This window comes from Martes martes (genome assembly GCF_963455335.1).
Source record: "Martes martes genome assembly, chromosome: 7".
Lineage (NCBI taxonomy): Eukaryota > Metazoa > Chordata > Mammalia > Carnivora > Mustelidae > Martes > Martes martes.
The window spans coordinates 67684281-67708131 of NC_137894.1; the positions used below are offsets into that span (position 1 = coordinate 67684281).

The 23851-nt window shown below is 33.3% G+C and overlaps 1 protein-coding gene across 1 annotated transcript in view; it reads right to left on the reverse strand.

Annotated features, from left to right (window-relative positions):
- FAM227B (family with sequence similarity 227 member B) overlaps positions 1 to 23851 on the reverse strand; it is a gene marked incomplete at both ends in the record, with an annotated part of 175659 nt that overhangs the window by 130377 nt on the left and 21431 nt on the right. The window contains 3 exons of the mRNA XM_080808525.1: positions 6097 to 6234; positions 15747 to 15873; positions 19485 to 19586. Of these exons, the coding sequence (XP_080664651.1) occupies positions 6097 to 6234; positions 15747 to 15873; positions 19485 to 19586 (367 nt within the window). The remainder of the gene's footprint in view (positions 1 to 6096; positions 6235 to 15746; positions 15874 to 19484; positions 19587 to 23851) is intronic.

Below are 23851 nucleotides of genomic sequence, written 5' to 3' on the forward strand. Positions count from 1 at the left end.
AATTAAGTGTGTTTGAATCAAATATAATATTTATGTTTATTTCAGGTGAAAATGGTAATTAAAATACAGTTTAAAAACTCAAGCATTTTAATTCACCACCCAGAATCTTCATATTAGATTGTAATACATGGATACTGAAATAATAACTTCTGAAAAACCAAGGATTATCATGAAGCAACATATAAATAAGGGATGTTTGGAATAAACATTATTGAAATAAAAGCTCACAAACAGTATTTCCTAGAAAAAGAGAAAAAAACCTTCTTGACTGTCTATCGAGTAACTTGACTATGTTTTCTTTACGGTCAAAAAAATTGGCTAATACTTATTATTTTAAATTATTGAATGTTGATTGTTGTTAATTTTTGAAATGCAAAATGGTTTCATGTATTTTGTTTATGTAAAGAACATAAAAACAATATTACATATTATAGACAGAGTGGATGCCCACAAATTTCAGTATAGTCATTACCTTTGGAAAGGGGGAGATAGATTTAGAAATGATACCCAAAAAAACACTCTGTAAATAAAAGGCTTATAAGGCAAATATGGAAAAATACAAATATTTATTACATGTGGGAAATGTTCTTTACTGTTCTGCATGCTTACCTAAAATACAGTAATAAAAACACATCTATGAGGAGACTTCTACATAAGATGGTGAGATAAACACAGCTACTTTAGTCTATCTCCCAATGCTCAGTTAACTTACTATGAAACATAAATAGGAAAATCTGCATCAGCACCAGAACACAGTTTTATAAACTGGTATTATATCTGAAGCCTATGAAATAAAACCAAATTTGTAGAAGTCTTTGAAAATACTTTATCACATGAAGGGAAAGTACATGGGAGGAGGTCTTGAAAGATCCACATCTCCACTGGCAGAAGCTTAAGATGTATTCCAAAGAAAACATTCAGATGGCTTACAAATACAGGAAAAGACGCTCACCATCATTTATCATCGGGGAAATTAAAATCAAACCCATGATGAGAAACCACCTCATACCTGTCAGAATGGCTAAAATTAATAACACAAAAACAACAGGTGTTGGTGAGGGTGAGGACACTGTTGGTGGGAATACAAACTGGTGTACCCACTCTGGAGAACAGTATGGAGGTCCCCAAAAGGTTAAATATAGAACTACCCTTTAATCCAGCAGTTACATCACCAGGTATATATCCAAAGGAGATAATAATACAAACTGAAGATTCAAAGGGGTACTTATACCCTGATGTTTATAGCACCATTATCAACAACAGCCAAACTATGGAGAGAGCGTAAATGTCCATCAACCGATAAGTGGATAAAGAAGATGTGAAAAAAAATATATGTACATAAAATGGAATGTTACTCAGCTATCAAAAAGAATGAAATCTTGTCATTTGCAATGATGTCAACGGAGGTAGAGTATATTATGCTAAGTGAAATAAGTCAGTTAGAGAAAGACAAATACCATATGATCTCATATATACGTGGAATTTAAGAAAGAAAACAGATTACATACGGGAAGGGGGAAAAAAAAGAGAGGAAAACAAACCATAAGAGACTCTTAATGATAGAGAACAAGAGAGAGGTGGGTGGAGGATGGGCTAGATGGGTGATGGTTTTTAAAGGGGGGCACTTATTGTGACGAGCACTGGGTGTTTTATGTAAGTGATGAGTCACTGAATTCTAGTCCAGAAACCAATATTGCTCTATATGTTAACTAACTAAAATTTAAATAAATTTAAAAATGGGGAAAAAAAATAAAAGCACAAGTTGCACTGAAATGAGACATTCAACTGGGAAACTGATGAGAAGCTTTACTCAAAGTCATTTTACCTCTGCAGGCCGGAGCACCTGCTAGCCTGGTAATCACCTGAAAAGGGTAAGACATGATATACAAAATTGTGGTCTTTCCTAGGGACTTGACTTTGTGCTTTCAGCTTAACTTCCAGGGCCCTTTCAGTTTTAACTCTGTAATAGAAAATTGTTCTTGGTTTACACAACATTTACCAAGTGAACAAACTTCAGTGGCGTTTTTCTTATTTTTTTTCATTGATCCCTATATAATTCAGTTTTTATGCCACAGCAGTTCATCTGTTATAGCATACCATGTGAAAACCTTTCTCTAGAGATTTTTTTCCTCAGTGTTAGGAGGATACTCTCCAATGATAGAACGAAATTTTTTGTTTAAATGTCTGAAACAGAGGTGCTCTCCCTCCCTCATCATTCTGGCCATGTAAGTTTCTGTCTCACTTGAAATATTTGGCTAAGACCTTTACGAGGTCTCAATGGAGCTTAGGGAAATGCAAGAATTATAATTAAATTATCACTAGGAAAAATCTAGGAAGATTGTCATTAATATCAAGACACATTCCAGTGACATTCTCCAATTTTAAAGACAATTTAAAAAATCTTGGAAACAACTAAACAGAAAAGTAAAAAAAAAAAAAAATCCATAAATTACCTGTAAAGAAAAAATAAAATAGTTGTCTTTAGACTTCTCTACTAGCCTAATTAATAGAAGATAATGAAGCAACACACAGTCTTTAGGGGAAAAAGTGACTTAAAAATTTGATATTTAAATTATAAAATAAAGTTAATATTTAAGTAAAATGTTTAACTTACATCAATCTGACTTTCCCAAAGATAAAAGTTATAAATACTTGAAAATATTTTTTAAAAACACAACAATTTGGAGATACCAGAGAATGACTAAGAGTAGATAGAAATTGAAGGGGAGCTGAGCCTTATAAGAGGGAAAATCTAGTGCATGCAATTTGTGTTCAGGCAGTAGTAGCTTTTTGGCTGATGGTACTAGTTAGTCATCATAGTATGTAAATGAATGAAATTCAAACATAAAGTGGAAATATTATTGGTTTAATGAGTCAGAGAACGGTATTTGGGACTGGCAGAGGGCTGAAAAATGAGGTAGTTCTAGAAATCCTGGGAAAAAAGGGGCTGCAGAAGGGGAAACACAGAATCTAAATATTATAAGCTCTCTCCAAACCTTTGGGTGATGTCTGAATTACTCAGGGTAGAAAGAGGGAACTTTAGAGGGATGGGTAGAAAGGAATAGCTGGATGGCTAAAAGTTCCAAGTAGAGATTTAAGTGGCTGACCATCACAGAACACAAAGCATTTGGACTTTGAATACAGCCAAAGTAACTTACTTGAACAAAATTAAGATTGTTTAGTGGAGGTTAACAAAATGCAGAATATCCTCAAAGTTTCATTTAAAATCCCAAGATTACATAAAAAATTACTAGACATGAAAAGAGACAAGAAACTGTGATTCAGTCAAGAAAAAGATGGTCATAGAAATCAATCTCATACTTATCCAAATATTGGTATTACCAGCCAAGAGCTTAAAAGCAATTACTTTAAATATGTTTGAGGACTTAGAAGAAAATATGGTCATAATGAAGAGAAACTCAGAAGAGAAACAGAAACTACTAAAAAATGGACTAAATAGGAATCCTTAACTGAAAAGTACAATATATGAAATTAAATATTCATTTATTGGGATTAAGAGTAGATCATAGACCATACAAGAGTCAGTGAACTTAAAATAAAATAAATGGAAATACAAAATCTATAAAACTTAGAGAGAAAGGTTAAAAAAAATGACACAGTCCTAGTGAACTGTGGACAACGTTAAGTAATATAATATATGGTATGGTAAACTGGAATCCCAGAGAAGAGAAATAGAACAGAATTTACTTGAAAAATAATGGCAAAAAATTTTCCAAATTTGGTGAGAAACATCAATCACAATTTTAAGAAAATTAATGAGGCCAAGTAGGATGAAGACAAAGAACAGTATGTCAGCACATCATGGACAAATTTCTGGACACTAAGAACAAAAAGAAAAATCTTAACAGTAGATAGAAGAAAAAACGCATATTGAGTGGAGTAGGAATCAACAAACTACACCCTGCAGGTCCAATCCAGTCCATGGCCTATTTTTCATATCGCTTGGAACCTAAAGAAGGGTTTTATATTTTTAAAAAGTTGTAAAGAAAAATACCTGATATGTTTCTAACCAAACCTAAAATATTGACTTCTTTGGCCCTTGACAGGAGAAGTTTCTGACCCTAGACATGGTGAAATAATAGTAAGAATAATGTCTGACTTTCCACTAGAAATAATAGAAACCAGAACACAATGGAACAATATGTTGCTAAAAGGTAAAAGAAAAACGAATCCAGAACTCTATACCCAGCAAAAATATCCTTCAGAAATAGAGGCAAAATGAACACTGTTTTTAGATAAGTAAACAAGGAAACTCATTGCTAGAAGAATTGAACTATGAGAACTGCCAAAAGGCACTTGCTCAGGCTGAAGGGAAATAACACAAGGAACTCAAATTTATAGCAAGGAATGAAGTGCCAGGAAGAATGAATATAGAAGACTATTTTAAGTCTTCTCTTAATCTTTTAAAAAATACATATAATTGCTTCCACTTCTAGTTATTATGGAGTAATAAGGCCCGAGTTTACTCTTCTTTCTTAAACACATAAAAATTTGGACAAAATATATGAAAAAATGGTTTTTGTGTGTTAGACAGCACAGGTCAGTAATCCCCAAGAAAAGAGAAACATACGGAGGAGTGGGAATCCAAACAGAATCCACTAGTCTCACTGAGTTGAGAAAGTAAAATTTAGCATTCAGGAAGGTGTTGGCAAGCTACAGTTCATAGGTCAGCATAATAAGGAGACAGATGCACACAAGAGAGCATTCTAAAGATCCTCAGAGGGTTATTCTTGAATCTTTGCCTGAAGTTGGTAAAGAGCCACCCACAGGGAGGAGCAGGCAGAACACTGCTTGAGGCTCACACAAAGCTCATATTCTAGCCACTTGGATGGGAAACCTTCTATACAGAGCAAGGGTTAAAATACTGAGAAGGGTATTGCCTCATCAGGTGAAACAAGTTAGGCCTAAACAAAAGACGTTGCTGGTTCTACCAAATAAAACTTGAAAGGAAAGCTCAAATGGATCAAAGTATTTCTAAGTAACTGGATTGCATACCAGAAAAAAACTCAAAAATATTTAAAGGAATAAAATAAAAAATCACACAAAACAACCAAGTTCATTTAAGAAGTAACTGATAACTGAATAGCCCTACACCTATTAGAGAAACTGAATTTATTGTTAGGAACCTTCCCACAGAAAAAAATTCTAGGTCTTCCTTGATGGCTTCATTAGTGAATTCTCCCATATATGGGAAGAAGAATGAATACCAATTTTACACCATCTCTTTTTATAAAGAGAAGAGGATGGAACATAATGCTTATTACTAAAATGAGACAGGATAGTACAAGAAAATAAAACAAAATTTTATCACATTAAGTCCAGTAGTACATGAATAAGTTAATACACAATAGCCAAATGGGTTTTATACCAGAGATGCAGGGTTGGGTTAACTTTCAATAATCAATCCCTGTAATTCACTATATTATAAGACTGAAACAAACAAAAAAGTTCATCCCAATAGATACTAAAAAGCATTTGTTAAGATCCTACATCTATCCATGCATTAAAAAAAAATTCTTAGCAAGCCAAGAAGAGAATGAAACTACCTCAACCTGACAAAAGGCATCTATTTGGCAGACCAAATCTATTTAAAGGCAAATAATGTAATATTTCCCCTCTAAGGTCAGGGATGAGGCAAGGATGTCCACTCTCACTGTTTTTAGTTAACATTTTCTTAGAGGTCCTAGTCATAGGCGTGTAAAATAGACAAGGCATATAGATTGGAAATGAAGAAGTAAAATGTTCTTTAATATCAGATGACATGATTTTACATGCAGAAAACCCTAAGAAATCTATAAAAAGGCTATTAGAACTGATGAGACTGTAGGATAGAGATCAATATAAAAATATAACAGGCAAATGGGAGGACATTTAAGCACATGCCACTTTTATAATGAAAAACTAAATTGTGAAGCAATGTGAAGCAATATTCAAACTATTATAACATCAATCTACAAATCAAATGTTATTTCAAGACCCTCCAAAGAACTAATCATTAGAAAATTATGATAAATTCATAACTTAATATACTTGATTTGGCTATTTCATCTCTCAGTTAACAATAAACTTACTTACCAGCTGTTATACGTGTCTGACTCTTTTTAATCCTGTCCTTTACAGATGTTGAAGGTGCTTTCTTAGTACCATGAATGGTTGTTGTGGTGAGCTCTTTTAGATTCCAGTGAATCCAAAACCCTTTTTGAGGTTTTAAACCTGTTAATATAAAATGTAATTTAGTCAGGAAATTAGCATTTGAAAACATCTTTTAATTTCTCAAAGCATTTTTGAGTAATACATGTTTCAGCCTCACAATAATCCTGTGGAAATTGTCAGTCTCAAGTTTCATATGAGAGAAATTCTATAAGAAATATTAATGTCTTATTATGTAAAATAGTAGAAAAGTAGAAAAGAGGTAAAACTTGATATCATCTTCTGACTCATAGACATAAGCTAAGTTCACTGATGGACATAAGAGGAAGTTAATTATTGTAAAAACTTGGAAAGGACCTAAATATCCAAAAAGACTGTGTCTATACAATGGATTATGAAGTATCCACTAAAAATTATCTTGTAAATATTTGTTAACATAGAAAGCCATTTGTAATATGTTTTTTTGAAGAACAATTTTTACCTATTGTGTCTGTGTGGCTGTAGCTTAAGTGTTAACATGATTGCTTCCAAGTATAGGTGACTATCATTGTTATTCCTCGTCTGTGCCTCCTAACATTTTAAAGTAATATTTATGAATCAATTGTAGGAACCAAAAAGTAACAAAAATAAATCAAATTATTTTATTTAAATTCAATTTAGTTAAAAATACTTTATTATTAATTTCAGGGGTAGAATTTAGTGATTCACCAGTTGCATATAACACCCAGTTCTCATTACATCAAGTGCCCTCCTTAATGGCCATCACCCAATCACCCCTTCCTCCACTCACCTCCTTTCCAGCAACCCTCAGTTTGTTTCATAGAGTGAAGAGACTCTCATGGTTTGCCTCCCTCTCTGATTTCATCTTATTTTATTTTTCCTTTCCTTCCCTATATTTATCTGTTTTATTTCTTAAATTCCACATATGAGTGAAACCATATGGCATTTGTTTTTCTCCAACTGGTTTATTTCACTGAGCATAATACCCTTTAGTTCCATCACAACATTGCAAATGGCAAGATTTCATTCTTTATGATGGCTGAGTAATATTCCTATATATGTATATGCACATATATATACATACACACACACACACGGTATATATATCAGATAAAGATGTGGTATATGTATACCTAAAGATGTGGTATATGTATACCACATCTTTATCCAATCTATATGTATACCACATCTTTATCCAATAATCTGTTGATGGACATCTGAGCTCTTTCCATATTTTGGCTATTGTGGACATTGCTGCTATAAACCTTGGGGTACATGTACCCCTTTGAATCACTGTTTGTATCCTTTGGATAAATACCTAGTAGTGCGATTGTGGGTTGTAGAGTAGCTCTATTTTGAAATTTTTGAGGAATCTCCATACTGTTTTCCAGAGTGGCTGTACCAGTCTGCATTCCTACCAATAGTCTAAGAGGGTTCCCCTTTCTCTGCATCCTCACCAACATCTGTTATTTCCTGAGTTATTAATTTTAGCCACTCTGACCAGTATAAGGTGGCAGCTCAAATCAGTTTTGATTTGTATTTCTCTGATGATGAATGATGTTGAACATTTTCTCATGTATCTGTTGGCCATTTGGAAGGCATTCTTTATCTTTAGCCTTGATGATTTTTAATTTCTTATTTTAATGTCAATTTTTACAGTTTTATTGAAATATAATTGGCAAAAAATGTTGGTAAGTTTAAGGTATACAACTATATTGATTTGCTACACTTACATATATTGGAATGATCACTCCATAGACTTAGCTAACAGTTCCATCATGTCACACAATTGCCATTCTTTGTTATGGTGGGAATATTTAAAATCTATTCTCTTAGTAACTTTTAGGTATATGATACAGTTTATCAACTACAATCAACAGTTTATCAACTACAATCATCTTATAACTGGAAGTTTGTATAGTTTGATCAATATCTACCCATTTCACCCATCCCCTGGCAACCACCAAATTCTTTTCTGTTTCTATGACTTTGGCTTTTTTAGATGCAATATATAAGCGATATCATATAGTATTTGTATGTTTCTGTCTGATTTGTTTTACTTAGCATAATGCATTCAAGGTTCATCCATATGGTTGCAAATGGCAAAATTTTCTTCTCTCCTATGGCCAAACAATATTCCATTGTCTGTATAGATCCATCTTCTTTATCCATTCATCCATTGACAGAGACCTAGATTGTTTCCATATCCTGGCTGTTGTGAATAAGGCTAAATGAACATGGGAGGACAGATATATCTTTTGGTATGTTTTTATTTCTTTTGGATATATATCCAGAAGTTGGATTGCTCAGTTACATGGTAGCTCTATTTAAAATTTTTAGGAACCTCTCTATTGTTTTCTAATAACAACACCAATTTACTTGCTTACCAACAGTGCACAAGGGTTCGCTATTTTTTACACCCTTGCCAAGACTTACTTCTTGTCTTTTTGGTACGAGCCATTCTGATTGGTGTGAGATGAGATCTCATTGTGATTTTGATTTGCATTTCCCTGATGATTAGTGATGTTTAGCATCTTTTCATGTGTCTGTTGGCCATCTTTATGTCTTCTTTGGAAAAGTGTCTGTACAGTTCCTCTATCCATTTTTAAATTGGATTTTTGCTTGTCTGTTTTTGTTTGTTTGCTAGTCAGTTGTATGAGTTCTTTATATATTTTGGATATTAACTCTTTATCATATTAGAATATGATTTGCAAATATATTCCATGAGTTGCTTTTAATTTTGTTGATGGTTTCCTTCATTATGCACAAGATTTTTAGTTTGATGCAGTCCCACTTAATTAATTTCTCCTTTTGTTGCTTGTGTTTCTGGTGTCATAGCCAAAAAAATTTTTTTTCTAAGGTTGATATCAAGGATTTTTCCCCTATATTTTCTTATAGTTTGGCCATTCAGTTCTTATTTTTAAGTCTTTAATCTTGAGTTAATTTTTTGTGAGTGGTATTAAAAAGTCCAATTTTGGGGCACCTGGGTGGCTCAGTGGGTTAAAGCCTCTGCCTTTGGCTCAGGTCATGATCTCGGGGTCGGGGGATCAAGCCTCACATTGGGCTCTCTGCTCAGCAGGAAGCCTGCTTCCTCTTCTCTCTCTGACTGCCTCTGCCTACTTGTGATCTTTGTCTGTCAAATAAATAAATAAAATCTTTAAAAATAAATAAATAGTCCAATTTCATTCTTCTACATGTGGTTATCCAGTTTAACCATCACCATTTATGGAAGAGAATATTAGTTGACTGTATTTGTGAGGGTTTGTTTCTGGGCTCCGGATTCTATTCCATGGGTCTGTGTCTATTTTTATGGCAGTACCGTATCATTTTGATTACTGGAGCTTCGTAGTGTAATTTAAAATCAATTAGTCTAATGCTTCCAGCTTTGATATTTCTCTGGATTTCTTTGGCTATCGAGAGGTTCTTTTGTGATTCCATACAAATTTTAAGGTTGTTTTTTCTATTTCTGTGAAGAATGTCATTGGAATTTTGATAGGAAATATACTGAATCTATAGATGGCTTTGCATAGTATGGACATTTTAACAAAATCAATTCTTTCAATCCATGAACACAGGATACCTTTCCATTTGTTTGTGTCTTCTTCAATTTCTTTCATCAAAATCTTGTAGTTTTCAGTATGCAGCTCTTTAATCTCCTTGACTGAATTTATTCCTAAGTACTTTATTGTTATTTATGCTATTGTGAATGGGATTGTTTTCTTTACTATTTCTTCAGGTATTTTGTTGTTAGTATAGAGAAATACAACTGATTTTGTACAGTGATTTTGTACCCTGCAACATTGCTGAATTCACTGATAAGTTCTAACAGTTTTTTGCTGTAGTCTGGAGGTTTTTCTATACAAAGCCATAACTGAGATATTGAGTGTTCAGTTCCAGACCACTGCAATAAATTGAATATCAGAATAAAACAAGTTGAATGAATTTTTTGGTTTGCCAATGGCTATAAAAGTCATGTTCACCCTATGCTATAGTCTATTAAGTGTATTATATAGCATTATGCCTAATTTAATATACACACTTTAATTTAAAAACTTTGGTTAAAAATGCTATTACCTAAGCTTTCAGTGAGTTGTAATCACTAATCACAGATCACCATGCCAAATGTAATAATAATAAAATTTGAGAAAGTCTCAAATTTTGTGAGAATTACCAAATTCTCATGGAGACATGAGGTAAGCAAAAGGGAAAATGGCACTGACAAGCTTGAGGCAGGGTTACCACAAACCTTCAACTTGTTTAAAAAAAAAAAAAAGCCACATCTGTGAAGCACAATAAAATGAGGTATGCCTGTAGAAGATTATATCATCTACAAAAAAGGAAATTTTTCTTCTATCTTTCCCTTTTGGATGCATTTTACTTAGTGTGTGTGTGTGGTTTTTTTTTTTTTCCTCCTTTCCTGATTGCTTTGGCTAGGACTTCCAACACTCTGTTAAATAGGAATGGTAAGAATGGATACCTTTGTCTTGTTCCTCATCTTAGAGGAAAAGCTTTTCAGTCTTTCACCACTGAATATGTTATCTACGGCCTTGTCATAGATGGACTTTTTTATGTTGAGATATGTTCCCTCTATACCCAATGTGTAGAGTGTTTTTGACATGAAAGGATTTGTAATTTCTCAAGTGCTTTTTTCTGCATCTGTTGAGATGATCATGTGGTTTTTCTCCTTCATTTTATTAACGTGGTGTATAACATTTGTTGACTTGCATATGTGGAATCATCAGCATCTTAGAGATAAGTCCTGCTTGATCCTAGTTTATGATCCTTTTAATGTGTTGTTGAATTTGGTTTCTAATATTTTATTGAGAATATTTGCATCTATATTCATTAGGGATATTGGTCTGTAGTTGTCTTGTAGTGTCCTTATCTGTCTTTAGTATCAGGGTAAAGTTGGCCTCATAAAGTGAGTTTGGGAGTTCGGTTTTTTTGGAAGAGTTCGAGAAGGATTGACATTCTTATTTACATGTTTGGTATAATTCACCAATGGAACCATATGGTCCTGGGCTATACTTTCTTGGATGGTTTTTAAATACTGATTTATTCTCCTTACTATAATTGGTCTGTTACTATTTTTCTATTTCTTCATGATTAAGTCTGGAGGAATTTTATGTTTCTAGGAATTTATCCATTTCTTCTAGGTTGTCCAATTTTTTGGTATATAATTGTTCACAGTGGTCTCTTTGGATCCTTTGTATTTCTGTGGTATCAGTTGTAATGTATTCTCTTTCATTTTTATTTATTTGAATCCTTCTTTTTCTTCTTCTAGCTAAAGATTTGTCAATTTTACATTTCAAAAAAAAGCTGTTAGATTCATCGATTTTTTTTTCTATTGTCTTTCTGGTCTCTATTTCATTTATTTATGCTCTGATCTTTCTTATTTCCTTCCTTCTGCTAACTTTGGGTTCAGTTTGTACTTCTTTTTCTAGTTCCTTGAGGTGTAAAGTTAGGCTGTATGTTTGAAGTCTTTCTTTTTTCTTGATGTAGGTAATTATTACTATAAACTTCCTCCTTAAGATGGGTTTGGCAGCATCCCATAGTTTTGGATATGTTGTATTTCCATTTTCATTTGTTTCAAGATATTTTTAAAATTTTATTTTGATTGATTCTTTGACCCACTCATTGTTCCGGAGTGTGTTGTTTAATTTGTGCATATTTGTGATTTTCTAACTTTCTTCTTGTTATTGATTTCTATGTATTTTGATTGGATTATATGATTAGAGTAATTATAGTTAAGTAAGGATTTACTGATGTCGTCTAATTGTTTTACGGCATCTTTGTGGCTGCTTTGTTCCCTTCTTTCTCTTTGCTCCCTTCCTTTGTGAATTGATGATTTTCCATAATGGCTTGCTTTGATTCCCCTTTCTTTATCTCTGATGAATTTGCTTAGGTTTTGCTTTGTGGTTACTGTGAGGATTACATAAAACATAAGTCTACTTTATGCTTATAATTTAACTTTGACTGCATACCCAAACTACTCTTTTACTCCCCCTCTTTTATGTTTTTGGTGTCACTGTTTACATCCTTTTATATTGTATCTCCATGAAGAAATTATTATAGCTATCAATATTTTTAATATTTTTCTTTTAACTTTCATACTAGAATAAAGTGGTTAACATACTACCATTCTACAGTATTAGAATATTCTGAATCTAACTACATGCTTACCTTTGACAGTGTGTTGCATATTTTTATAAAATTTTTTGTTATTAATTAGTGTCCTTTCATTTCAGCTTGAAGAACGCCTTTTAGTATTTCTTGTAAGGCAGTTCTGGTGAACTCCTTAGCTTTTGTTTGCTAAAGAAAATATCTCATCTTCACTTTTTTTTTTATATCCCCTTTTATTTTATAAATTCTGTCATCTTGTTTTTTTTTCTTTTTCATTTTATTTTATTTCTTTTCAGTGTTCCAGAATTCATTTTTTATGCACCACACCCAGTGCTCCATGCAATACATGCCCTCCACAATACCCACCACCAGGCTCACCCAACCCCCCTACCAGCCTCCCCTCCAAAACCCTCAGTTTGTTTCTCAGAGTCCACAGTCTCTCATAGGTTATCTCCCCCTCCGATTTCCCCCAACTCACTTCTCCTCTCCATCTCCCAGTGTCCTCCATGTTACTCCTTTGCTCCACAAGTAAGTGAAACCATATGATAATTGACTCTCTGCTTGACTTATTTCACTCAACATAATCCCTTCTAGTCCTGTCCATGTTGATACAAAAGTTGGGTATTCATCCTTTCTGATGGAGGCATAATACTCCATTGTATATATGGACCATATCTTCTTTATCCTATTGTCCGTTGAAGGGCAACTTGGTTCTTTCCACTGTTTGGCAACTCTGGCCATTGCTGCTATGAACATTGGGGTACAGGTGGCCCTTCTTTTCACTACATCTTTATCTTTGGGGTAAATACCCAGTAGTGCAATTACAGGGTCATAGGGAAGCTCTATTTTTAATTTCTTAAGGAATTACCACACTGTTTTCCAAAGTGGCTGCACCAACTTGCATTCCCACCAACAGTGTAAGAGGCTTCCCCTTTCTCCACATCCTCTCCAACACTTATTGTTTACTCTCTTGTTAATTTTTGCCATTCTAACTGGTGGTTAAGGTAGTATCTCAATGTGGTTTTGATTTGAATCTCCCTGATGGCTAATGATGAACATTTTTTCATGTGTCTGTTAGCCATTTGTATGCCTTCTTTGGACAAGGTTCTGTTCATGTCTTCTGCCCATTTTCTGACGTGATTATCTGTTTTGTGTGTGTTGAGTTTGAGGAGTTCTTTATAGATCTTGGATATCAGCCCTTTGTCTGTAGTGTCATTTGCGAATATCTTCCCCCAATCCATGGGTTGCCTCTTTGTTTTGTCACTGTTTCCTTTGCTATGCAGAAGGTTTTGATCTTGATGAAGTCCCAAAAGTTCATTCTCGCTTTTGTTTCCTTTGCCTTTGGAGACATATCTTGAAAGAAGTTGCTGTGGCCGAGTTGAAGAGGTTACTGCCTATGTTCTCCTCTAGGATTCTGATGGATTCCTGCCTCACGTTGAGGTCTTTTATCCATTTTGAGTTTATCTTTGTGTATTGTGTAAGAGAATGGTCGAGTTTCATTCTTTTACACATAGCTAGTCCAATTTTCCCAGCACCATTTATTGAAAAGACTGTCTTTTTTCCACTGCATATTTTTTCCCGCTTTGTCGAAGATTATTTGACCATAGAGTTGAGGGTCCATATCTGGGCTCTCTACTCTGTTCCACTGGTCTATGTATCTGTTTTTGTGCTGGCACCATGCTGTCTTGGTGATCACAGCTTTATAGTAAAGCTTGAAATCAGGCGACGTGATGCCCCCAGTTTTGTTTTTCCTTTTTAACATTTCCTTAGCAATTTGGGGTCTCTTCTGGTTCCATACAAATTTTAGGATTGTTTGTTCCAGCTCTTTGAAAAATGCCAGTGGAATTTTGATCAGGATGGCATTGAAAGTATAGATTGCTCTAGGCAGTATAGACCTTTTAACAATGTTTATTCTTCCCACCCATGAGCATGGAATGGTCCTCCATCTTTTTGTGTCTTCTTCAATTTCTTTCATGAGTGTTCTATAGTTCCTTGAGTAGAGATCCTTTACCTCTTTTGTTAGGTTTATTCCCAGGTATCTTATGGTTCTTGGTGTTATAGTAAATGGGATCGATTCTCTCATTTCCCTCTCAATGTTTTCATTGTTAGTATATAAGAAAGCAACTGATTTCTGTACATTGATTTTGTATCCTGCCACATTACTGAATTGCTGTATGAGTTCTAGTAGTTTGGGGGTGGAGTCTTCACCTTCACTTTTGGAGGACACATTTGCTTGTTAAAGTATTCTTGTTTTTTTTTTCTTTTTAGTTTAGTTTAGTTTTGTTTTTGTTTTTGTTTTTTATTTCTTATCTGAAGCTGATGAGCCATTGCTAGCTTTGAAGATGGAAGAGGGCGATGAATTAAAAAATGTACACAGCTTCTAAAGGCTTCAAAAAAAATTTCTTCCACAAAACCTGTAAAAGAAACACAACTCTGCTAACATCTTGATTTTAGCCTAGTGAGACTCATTTTGGATTTCTGACTTCCAGGAGTGTAAGATAATACGGTGTGTTGTTTTAAACTGCTAAGTGCTAATTTTGTTACAGCAGCAAGAGGAAACTAATAGAGTCTCTAGTGATCTCTTTTCTTACTGTGTATAAGAAATTCTGGTAATAAAAATTTCGTTGGTGAAAAACTGAAACAAAAATGAAAGCCAACTGATAACGTAAGTAATGGAACTGAGTATGTAATGTACAGACAGATAAAGCCAATGAGTAATTACCTAATAGAGATAATTACTTTATTACCTAATAGTGATTACTTCATCCTGAAAAAGAAATTTTTAATACATTAAGGAGGAGAATGCTGAATTTGGCATTTTAGATCTATGATATAAACCTTTCCTCAAAGAAAGAAATAAGAGAACAAGAAATAAGAAAAACATGTCTTATAAAATTCTTTCAGCATGTGCTCTAGCCAGTGCAAAATAGTCACAAGTGAGAGATAAAATGTAGTAAAAGTCAAAAAGGTCATTTATGAGGATAGACTCAGGAAACATTTGACTCTTAATGGATATGCAATATGAGAAAAAGCATGGGAAAGAAATCTGTAAAAACATATTCACGATTAAAAAAATCATAGTGACTCTCATGTAGCCTTAGTTTTCAACTTAACTTTTTATCAATGCATACCAAAAGTGCCTCATGCGGGGCTTGATCCCAGGACCAGAACCATGACCTGAGCTGAAGACAGAGGCTTCAACCCACTGAGCCACCCAGGTGCCCCTTGAATTTCAGTTAGTTAACATACAGTGTAATATTAGTTTCAGGTGTACAATATAGTGATCCAACAATTTCACACATATAATTTTTTTTTAAAAATATAGGCATCAATATGGCATGTTTTATAAGGCAGAGAATTACCGATTTTTTTAGCTGGAGTAAGCAAGATACCGTATACAAAAAGTTTTAGTTACCAAAATAATGATCAATATGTAAATGATTTACTCATACCTGACAACCAAAGAAAAATGTTATTCCCTAGTTCTTCTTTAAATTCATCATTAAAAAGATTACTGGATTCTGGAAATGCTTCCTGGAATGTTGCATAGATGGCCTGTGACAAACAATCAGGATACACCTACCCAAAATAGAGTCATATTAGAATAATTTTATATTTTATGTAGTATATGTAAACTACCAAAGAAATGATTATTAAGTTTGTGAAATATACATGTCCCTTTTTTCTCATGTTTGGCCACTTATAACTTCTTTGTACCTCTAATTGAGAGACATGAACAAAGAAGAGTTGGGAATAAAGTCAGTTTAGCTATTTGTTGGCATTTTAGAAAATTTAATTTGGATAAAAAGATGAAGTTAACAGTTAAGATAAAGTTTGATTATTCTATTTCAAGTTTTATTATTTATTTCATTTAGAAAATTTAATTTGGATAAAGGATGAATTTAACAAGATTAGGCTTGATGGCTATATTTTAAGACAAAGTTCGATGATTATTTATTTCATTTAACCTCGGTATTGTTATGCTCTTTTAGAAAGTGACACATATAGGTAATTATAATAAAAATATATTTATGCATTTTTTAACTAAACTATAATTGGCATATAACGCTGTAAGTTTAAGGTATACAACATGTTGATTTGGTACACTTACATGTTGCAATACGATTACCACCATAGCATTAACTAACACCTCTATCACCTCAATTATCATTCTGTGTGTGTGTGTGTGATAAGAGTAGCAAGCATATATTTAGACAACTGAAGTCTGTTTAGGTGAGTTAATATATTGCAATTATTAGTGTATTGTTTACATATGAAAACTATGATCAGATATCAACAAATATATGGTTCTACCATTATTCTATTGGACATAAAATCCCTAAACTACTAAATTCCTCTTAGGAAGGGACTAAACATAAAAGTTATATTTTTATATTAAATAAAATTTTTATTTATTATTCTGGTACTCGGCAACCAAATAAATACCTAAAAACACATTTAGTCCTTAATATTAAATGTAAAATTTTGTAATCTAAGTGTCCCTTAGAGGTCACTGTCTTTGCAGTGTGTAAATGTTCATTTATACAGCAAAAGGGCTTTACAGATTTCATTAAGTTAAAGATCTTATTATGGGAAGATTATATTGGATTATCCAGTGGGCCTTCATGGCAATCACAAGTGACCTTATAAGAGGAAGGCTATGGAAATTTTTACTACAGAAGAGAAGAAGGCAATGAGATGGCAGAAAAAGAAATTAGAGCAATACAACCAGAATCCAAAGAATGCTGTCAGCCACCAGAAGCTAGAAGAGATTAAGAAATGGAGGTCCTCTTAAAGAAACTGGCCCTGTTGATACCTTGATTTTAGCCCCCTAGGACTCATTTTGGACTTGTGGCCTCTATAGCACTAAAACAATGAATTTTTCTTGTCTTGAAAGTCACTAAATTTATGATAATTCGTTATAGCAACAACAAGAAACTAAAACTCATCTACTCTAGGTGGTAAGTGATAATATTTGCTGGTAAGTGATAATATTCTTTGAATAACTCCATTTTTTTTTTTTTTTTGGTGGTAGTGGTGGTGGGGGGGAATGCTTTAACATATTTGTGTATTTAATTTTATTGAAGTGAATCATGCCAGAAATAATCACATATTTTGGCATAAAAATCATAGTGACATTTAAAATTAAAAGGTTGAACAAGATGAATAAGGTGAACTTCTTAAAGTTTTCTGTGAATATCTCATCTTCATGATTAATGACCAAGTATCAAATTGTGTTGGGAAAATTTCTGAAGGTCTATCATTGTATGACACTGGAAGAAAGAGAAGTAAAAGTCATACTAAATCTGTTAAGATTCTGCTAATTTGTACTGAATAGTGGGACATGGCAATGACTTTTTGATTCTTAAAAATTAATAAACTCCTCTTTGTTAGGTAAGGTAAATCAGATGAGCAAGAAGTAACAAAATCCTGACTTATTTCAATGAGTGAAAAATAATGGTCAACAGGAGATAAGACATTATTTCTACTAAAACAGCTCTGGAGGAGATAGATGTATAGGCAGATGTCTTCATTCTCAAGCATAGACACAGAAAGGGAGTATTAAAAGAAGACTGAACCCAAGCCAAGCGGTCAAATCACCAATATGTACATCTTATTTGTTCTGAAAGAGGTTTTGAATCTTGATTCAATAACTTCTTATTTCCCCTCAGAAAAAGCCACAAAAAAATAGGGGTCCAGGAAAAAACCAAGTCACGATTTGAGAAAAGTTATAAATATAACATCTATCAAAAGGTATATCCATCCCAGGAGAGAACAAAAATATATGCAGGGGTGCCAGTACTTTCTTTGTCCCCTTTAAATAGTCCTGTTATCCTTTTCTCAAGAGCATTATGTTAAAGCATGCTTGATTTCATCAAACCAGGTAGGAAGGCTAGGCTCACCTACCACAAAAGGACAGAAAAGTGAAAGATCATGGATAAGAGAAATATCTGTTTTTGTCATTTTTAGACAATTTGCCCCAAATCCTAACCATTAACTACCTTTTACATGGAAATAAAAAAATATTTTAATATTAGCAGAGAAAATCCAAGTCCATCTTTCAGAACACCACTGTTCTATAAAATGACAATTCATGAATCACAGCCATAATCAACCTCTTCCAGCTATGGAACTGAGAGACCAAATGTGTTGCCCAAGATCACCCAGGTAATTAGCAGATTCTGGACATGAGACCAAGTCTCCTTATTCCCCGTCCACTACTGGTTTCCTTTTATAGACACTGCATGTATATGGCTGTGAGTAAGAAAGATAGGTGAAGACTGAACATTATGTTTTCATCGGGAAGGACATTTTACTGTTTTTAAGTTTTACTGTTTTACTCATGAAAACAGTTATCAACTCCAAAATATGAATGTATTTCTGATTTACAGATGTCAACACAACAAAGTAACTAAATGTGACTTATGCTTTGAGGTGCTGGATGTTTAAATTTATAAGTATCTAATGAAATTCCTAAACATTTTCATTTCACATTACTGAAGGACACAAATTCTTTTAATCAATCCTATTCATGAGTTATTATAATAACAAAAACATAAAACTAATATTTGATTATAAATATGGCTGTTTTCATTTACTGTAACAGGTACTTAGTCCTTACATATAACATAAACCTCTCAAGTCCTCTTAAACAGAACAGAGATACATTATAAAGTAAAAGAAAAATGATAATTTTATAGGTAAACAGAAAAAAATCAAGAATATACACAGAATAAGACAGTAGTTTTAAAATTACCAATATGCAAACAAAATATCTATACCACACTAAAGAAATTCCGTAGGACTTTGAGGCAAAGGAATACAATAAAATGAAGGGGGAGGGGTGCCTGGGTGGCTCAGTGGGTTAAAGCCTCTGCCTTCAGCTCAGATCATGATCCCAGGGTCCTGGGATCGAGCCCCGCATCGGGCTCTCCGCTCAGCAGGAAGCCTGCTTCTCTTCCTCTCTCTCTGCCTACTGTGATCTCTGTCTGTCAAATAAATAAATAAAATCTTTAAAAATAAAATGAAGGGGGAAAGTAACTTTTAAAACATTATCATTACTTTACTTCAGGAAATTTGCTTTCAAAGTAACAAAATATGTTCTAATAGATATTTAAATAAAATAACTATTTTTAAATTTTCATTTGCTCTAAAAATGCTTAGTGTAACCAGTTAATTTCTACGTTTACCTGAAGGAATGCATCTTTTCGACTTGCAGGGATGTTCATGAAAAGTATCACATAACTTTCTGAAATTCTGTCAAACAAGGAATCTTGATTCTCTCTGTCAGGCTTAAAAATAAAACATTTTCTGAAATTAAAAGCACTGATATTATAATTTTAAATTGGAATTTGTATGCATAATGTCAGTAATTTCATTTATTCTTACAAGGCAGATCAGTGAGAACGAGTATGGGTTTGGTATCATGCAGACCTGAATTTGAACACTGGCATTGTTATTCATTAGTTGCCTTACCCTGAGCTAGTTAATCAGTCCTAGTTTCCTCATCTGTCAAATGTATATAAAATATACATACCTTAAAGTAGCATAGGAAAATAATGACAAGAATCATGTTTAGTTTGACTTTGTATTTCAAGCACTTAGCACAGGGCCTGGCACACAGAAAGCCCACACACATTTGATGAGTTAATGAAGGACCCTGCATTAAAGCTGGCATGTAGAGGCAATCAATGACTATTACTTTCTTTTGTCCTATATCTACTCCAACTCATTATCAGTAACTCAGTGTGAAATTAAAGCAGTTACTAGGATGAGACAACCACAGCCAGAACTAGTAAAATTGTGACGCAATGGCCAAACTAAGACACAGTAAATATGTTGTAAAAAGAAAGAAATGTATAGATAATAATAATCTCAATATTATGGTCAAATCCTGATAGGATGAGCTTGGGAAGATGGTGCAGTAGGGAGCTCCTTCTTTGTTTTTCAGTTTTTCCTTTCATTAGTTGCCTCTCTGATCTTTATTATTTCCTTTCTTCTGCTTATTTTGGATTTCTTTTACTCCTCTTTTACTAGTTTCTTATGATAAAAGGTGAGGTCATAGTTTTTGAGAACTTATTTCTAATATATTATTTCTAATATAGTTATTTTAATCCTCTAAACTTCTAAATAGTGCTTGAGTTACAACCCACAAACTTTATTTTATTTTTTAAAGATAATTATTTATTTGAAAGTGAGAGAGTGTGAGTGCATGAGTAGTGGGGGAGGGGCAGAGGGAGAAGCAGACTCCCCACTGAGCAGGGACCCTGATGCAGGGCTTGATCCCAGGATCCAGAGATCATGACCTTGGCCAAAGGGAGATGCTTAACTGGCTGAGCTACCCAAGCCACCCACATGCCCCAAATTTTAAGTATATTTTCATTAAATTCAAAAATACTTTCTAATTTCTCTATTGATTTCTGGTTTGACCTACAGATATTGAAAAATGTGTTATTTAGTTTCCAAATATTTGAGGATTTTCTGGATAGCTTTTTGTTACTCATTTATAATATGATTCCATTTTGGTCTGAAAACATACTGTGTTTGACTTGAATTGTTTTAAATTTATTAGGATGTTTTCCTAGCCCAGAAAGTAGTTGATAAATGTTTAATGTGTTCTGTTGTTGCTGGGAGGAATATTTAATAAATGTCAAATTTGATCAATTAAGCTGGTTGACAGTGTTGCTCAAGTCTTCTATATCATTACTGATTTTCTGTATAGTCTACCAATTATTGAGAATGAGGTTTTGAAACACCTCAGTATACTTATTAATTTCATTTGCCCTTGAAGTTTTAAGTTTTTATTAAATGTGTTTCAAAGCATTTTTATTAGGTGCACATATATTCAGGATTGTTATATTGATGAATCAACCTTTTTACCATCATACAGTTACTCTTTTTTCCCCTGCTAACATTCTGTGCTTTGAAATCTACACTATATGATAAGTTCAAAAAAGTTGTAATTTTATAGGTTATATCGCTTTTCTTTGTTGTTATATGGGTGGGAATGATGTGTTTTCCAGCTTTCTGAATCTTTGTGGGACCCCAAGTCCCAAGGACAATTTTTAAACATTAAGCATATGGAAATATCATTACCAAAGTTGTTCTAGTCAAACATCATTAGGGAAACTTTTGTCACTAGCCTATCAATTGACCAGCAATTTTTGGAATAATTTTTGTTCTATTAATATAATAATAATAGTAATAATGATGATGATGATGGTGATGATATATTCATTGAACACTTACTATATATATATATCTCTCTGTAAACAAACAAATTTACATGCACTTTCTCATTTAACCCGGAAAACATGTAAATTAGGTGATTTTTTTTTTTCTTATGAAAGATTTAGAGAGGTAAATAACTATTATAGGTCACATCATTTACTAAGTGGGTAAACTTGTTTTTGAAAGCCAGATCTCTTAACTCTATTTTATTGATTCCCATATTACATTTATACAGTATTTCATAGTTTACTAGGTATCTTCTTCTTCTTCTTCTTCTTTTTTTTTTTTTTTTTTTTTTGGTATCTTCTTATCTGTATCACTTTTAATACAGCCACCTTAGGGGGAAAAAAAAGCAGGGTATATTTTATTTTCTACTTGTTTTATTTTTGTTTTTTAGAGATGAGATAAGTGATGCTCAGAGATATTTTTTTATTGGCCCAAACTCTTAAAAATAACTATTTGGGAAAACTAGATTTAAAATTCTAGTTTTCTGGATCCAAGTTCAGTATTTTTTTCTACTAGACCAAGTTACCACTAAATCATGGGCAATAAACAAGGAAAATTTGGTTTTCTATTAATCATATAACAATTACTGAAATAAGTTAGAGTCACCACACTGAAGCATGCTATATTCTAGAGTATGATTATATATTTTTTCATATTATACTCCAGATAACTAAACTGAACAAGTGGTTCATGGTTTTACTATATTCCAGGTATAAAATCAGTACTATTTATCCTTCCAAAGTAGATAGAATTTATGTACTTTGCATCCATTTTAACATATTTATATATATCATATATATTTAACATATTTATATATATCATATATATTTATTTTAGAAATAAAATAATAGAGTTTATTGAACTAAACATATGAAAGAAGAACTGTTCTAGTTAAATCATGGAGAGTTTGCTTCAATTTGCCCCTTTTAGTTCCCAAAGAACACTAGCAGAACACTGACCTAGCCAAATATACTGATTCTCAAAACATGACAAAAATCATGACATTAGAAATCTTAGTAAATTCTGTTTTAAAATTATTACTAAATTATTACATTTTAATTTCAGAAAGCTAGTTTCTAGAGAATAGTTTGGTTAAAGATAAAAAATTCTAAAGTTAAAGATAAAAAATTACCTAGGGGCACCTAGGTAATTCAGTTGGTTAAGCATCCAACTCTTAATCTCAGCTCAAGTCTTGATCTCAAGGTTATGAGTTCAAGGTACACACTGGGGTCCCTGCTGGGCATGAAGCCCAATTTAAAAAAAAAAAAAGATAAAAAATTCTAATTCCTTGTTATTGCAAAAATAATCTTATAAATGTAGTGAGTCATTCATATTTTTGTGTTAAGTCTGTGTTTATTCTAAACAACAAAATACTACAATTTCCTGACAAGACAATAACTAGAACACTGCTAGATTGTTTCTTTCAAAAAAACTTGTTATATAAAAAAAAACAAACAAACAAAACTTGTTATATATAATCTCGACAGATTTAAGTGGGAATGTAATGTTTCTCTGTCTTCATGGGAAAACATAAATTCAGGACCCAGATCTAGAGAAAGAAATTTCAGATAATGTAATTCCCGATTTCACAAATTTCCCTCAGTAATTATCTTTTTATTACTGATATGCAATTTCTTATGCATCAACCAGAGCTCCTAACAATACCAGAAATATAGGACAGATATTCTTAACCTAGAGTTAATCTTTTTTTAAAATTTTTTATTTCTTTTCAGTGTAACAGTATTCATTGTTTTTTCACCATACCCAGTGCTCCATGCAATCCATGCCCTCCCTAATACCCACCACTTGGTTCCCCCAACCTCCCACCCCCCGCCCCTTCAAAACCCTCATGTTGTTTTTCAGAGTCCACAGTCTCTCATGGTTCACCTCCCCTTCCAATTTCCCTCAACTCCCTTCTCCTCTCCATCTACCCTTGTCCTCCATATTATTTGTTATACTCCACAAATAAGTGAAACCATATGATACTTGACTCTCTCTGCTTGACTTATTTCACTCAGCATAATCTCTTCCAGTCCCGTCCATGTTGCTACAAAAGTTGGGTATTCGTCCTTTCTGATGGAGGCATAATACTCCATAGTGTATATGGACCACATCTTCCTTATCCATTCATCCGTTGAGGGGCATCTTGGTTCTTTCCACAGTTTGGCGACCGTGGCCATTGCTGCTATGAACATTGGGGTACAGATGGCCCTTCTTTTCACTACATCTGTATCTTTGGGGTAAATACCCAGTAGTGCAATTGCAGGGTCATAGGGAAGCTCTATTTTTAATTCCTAGAGTTATTCTAACCTATAGTTTA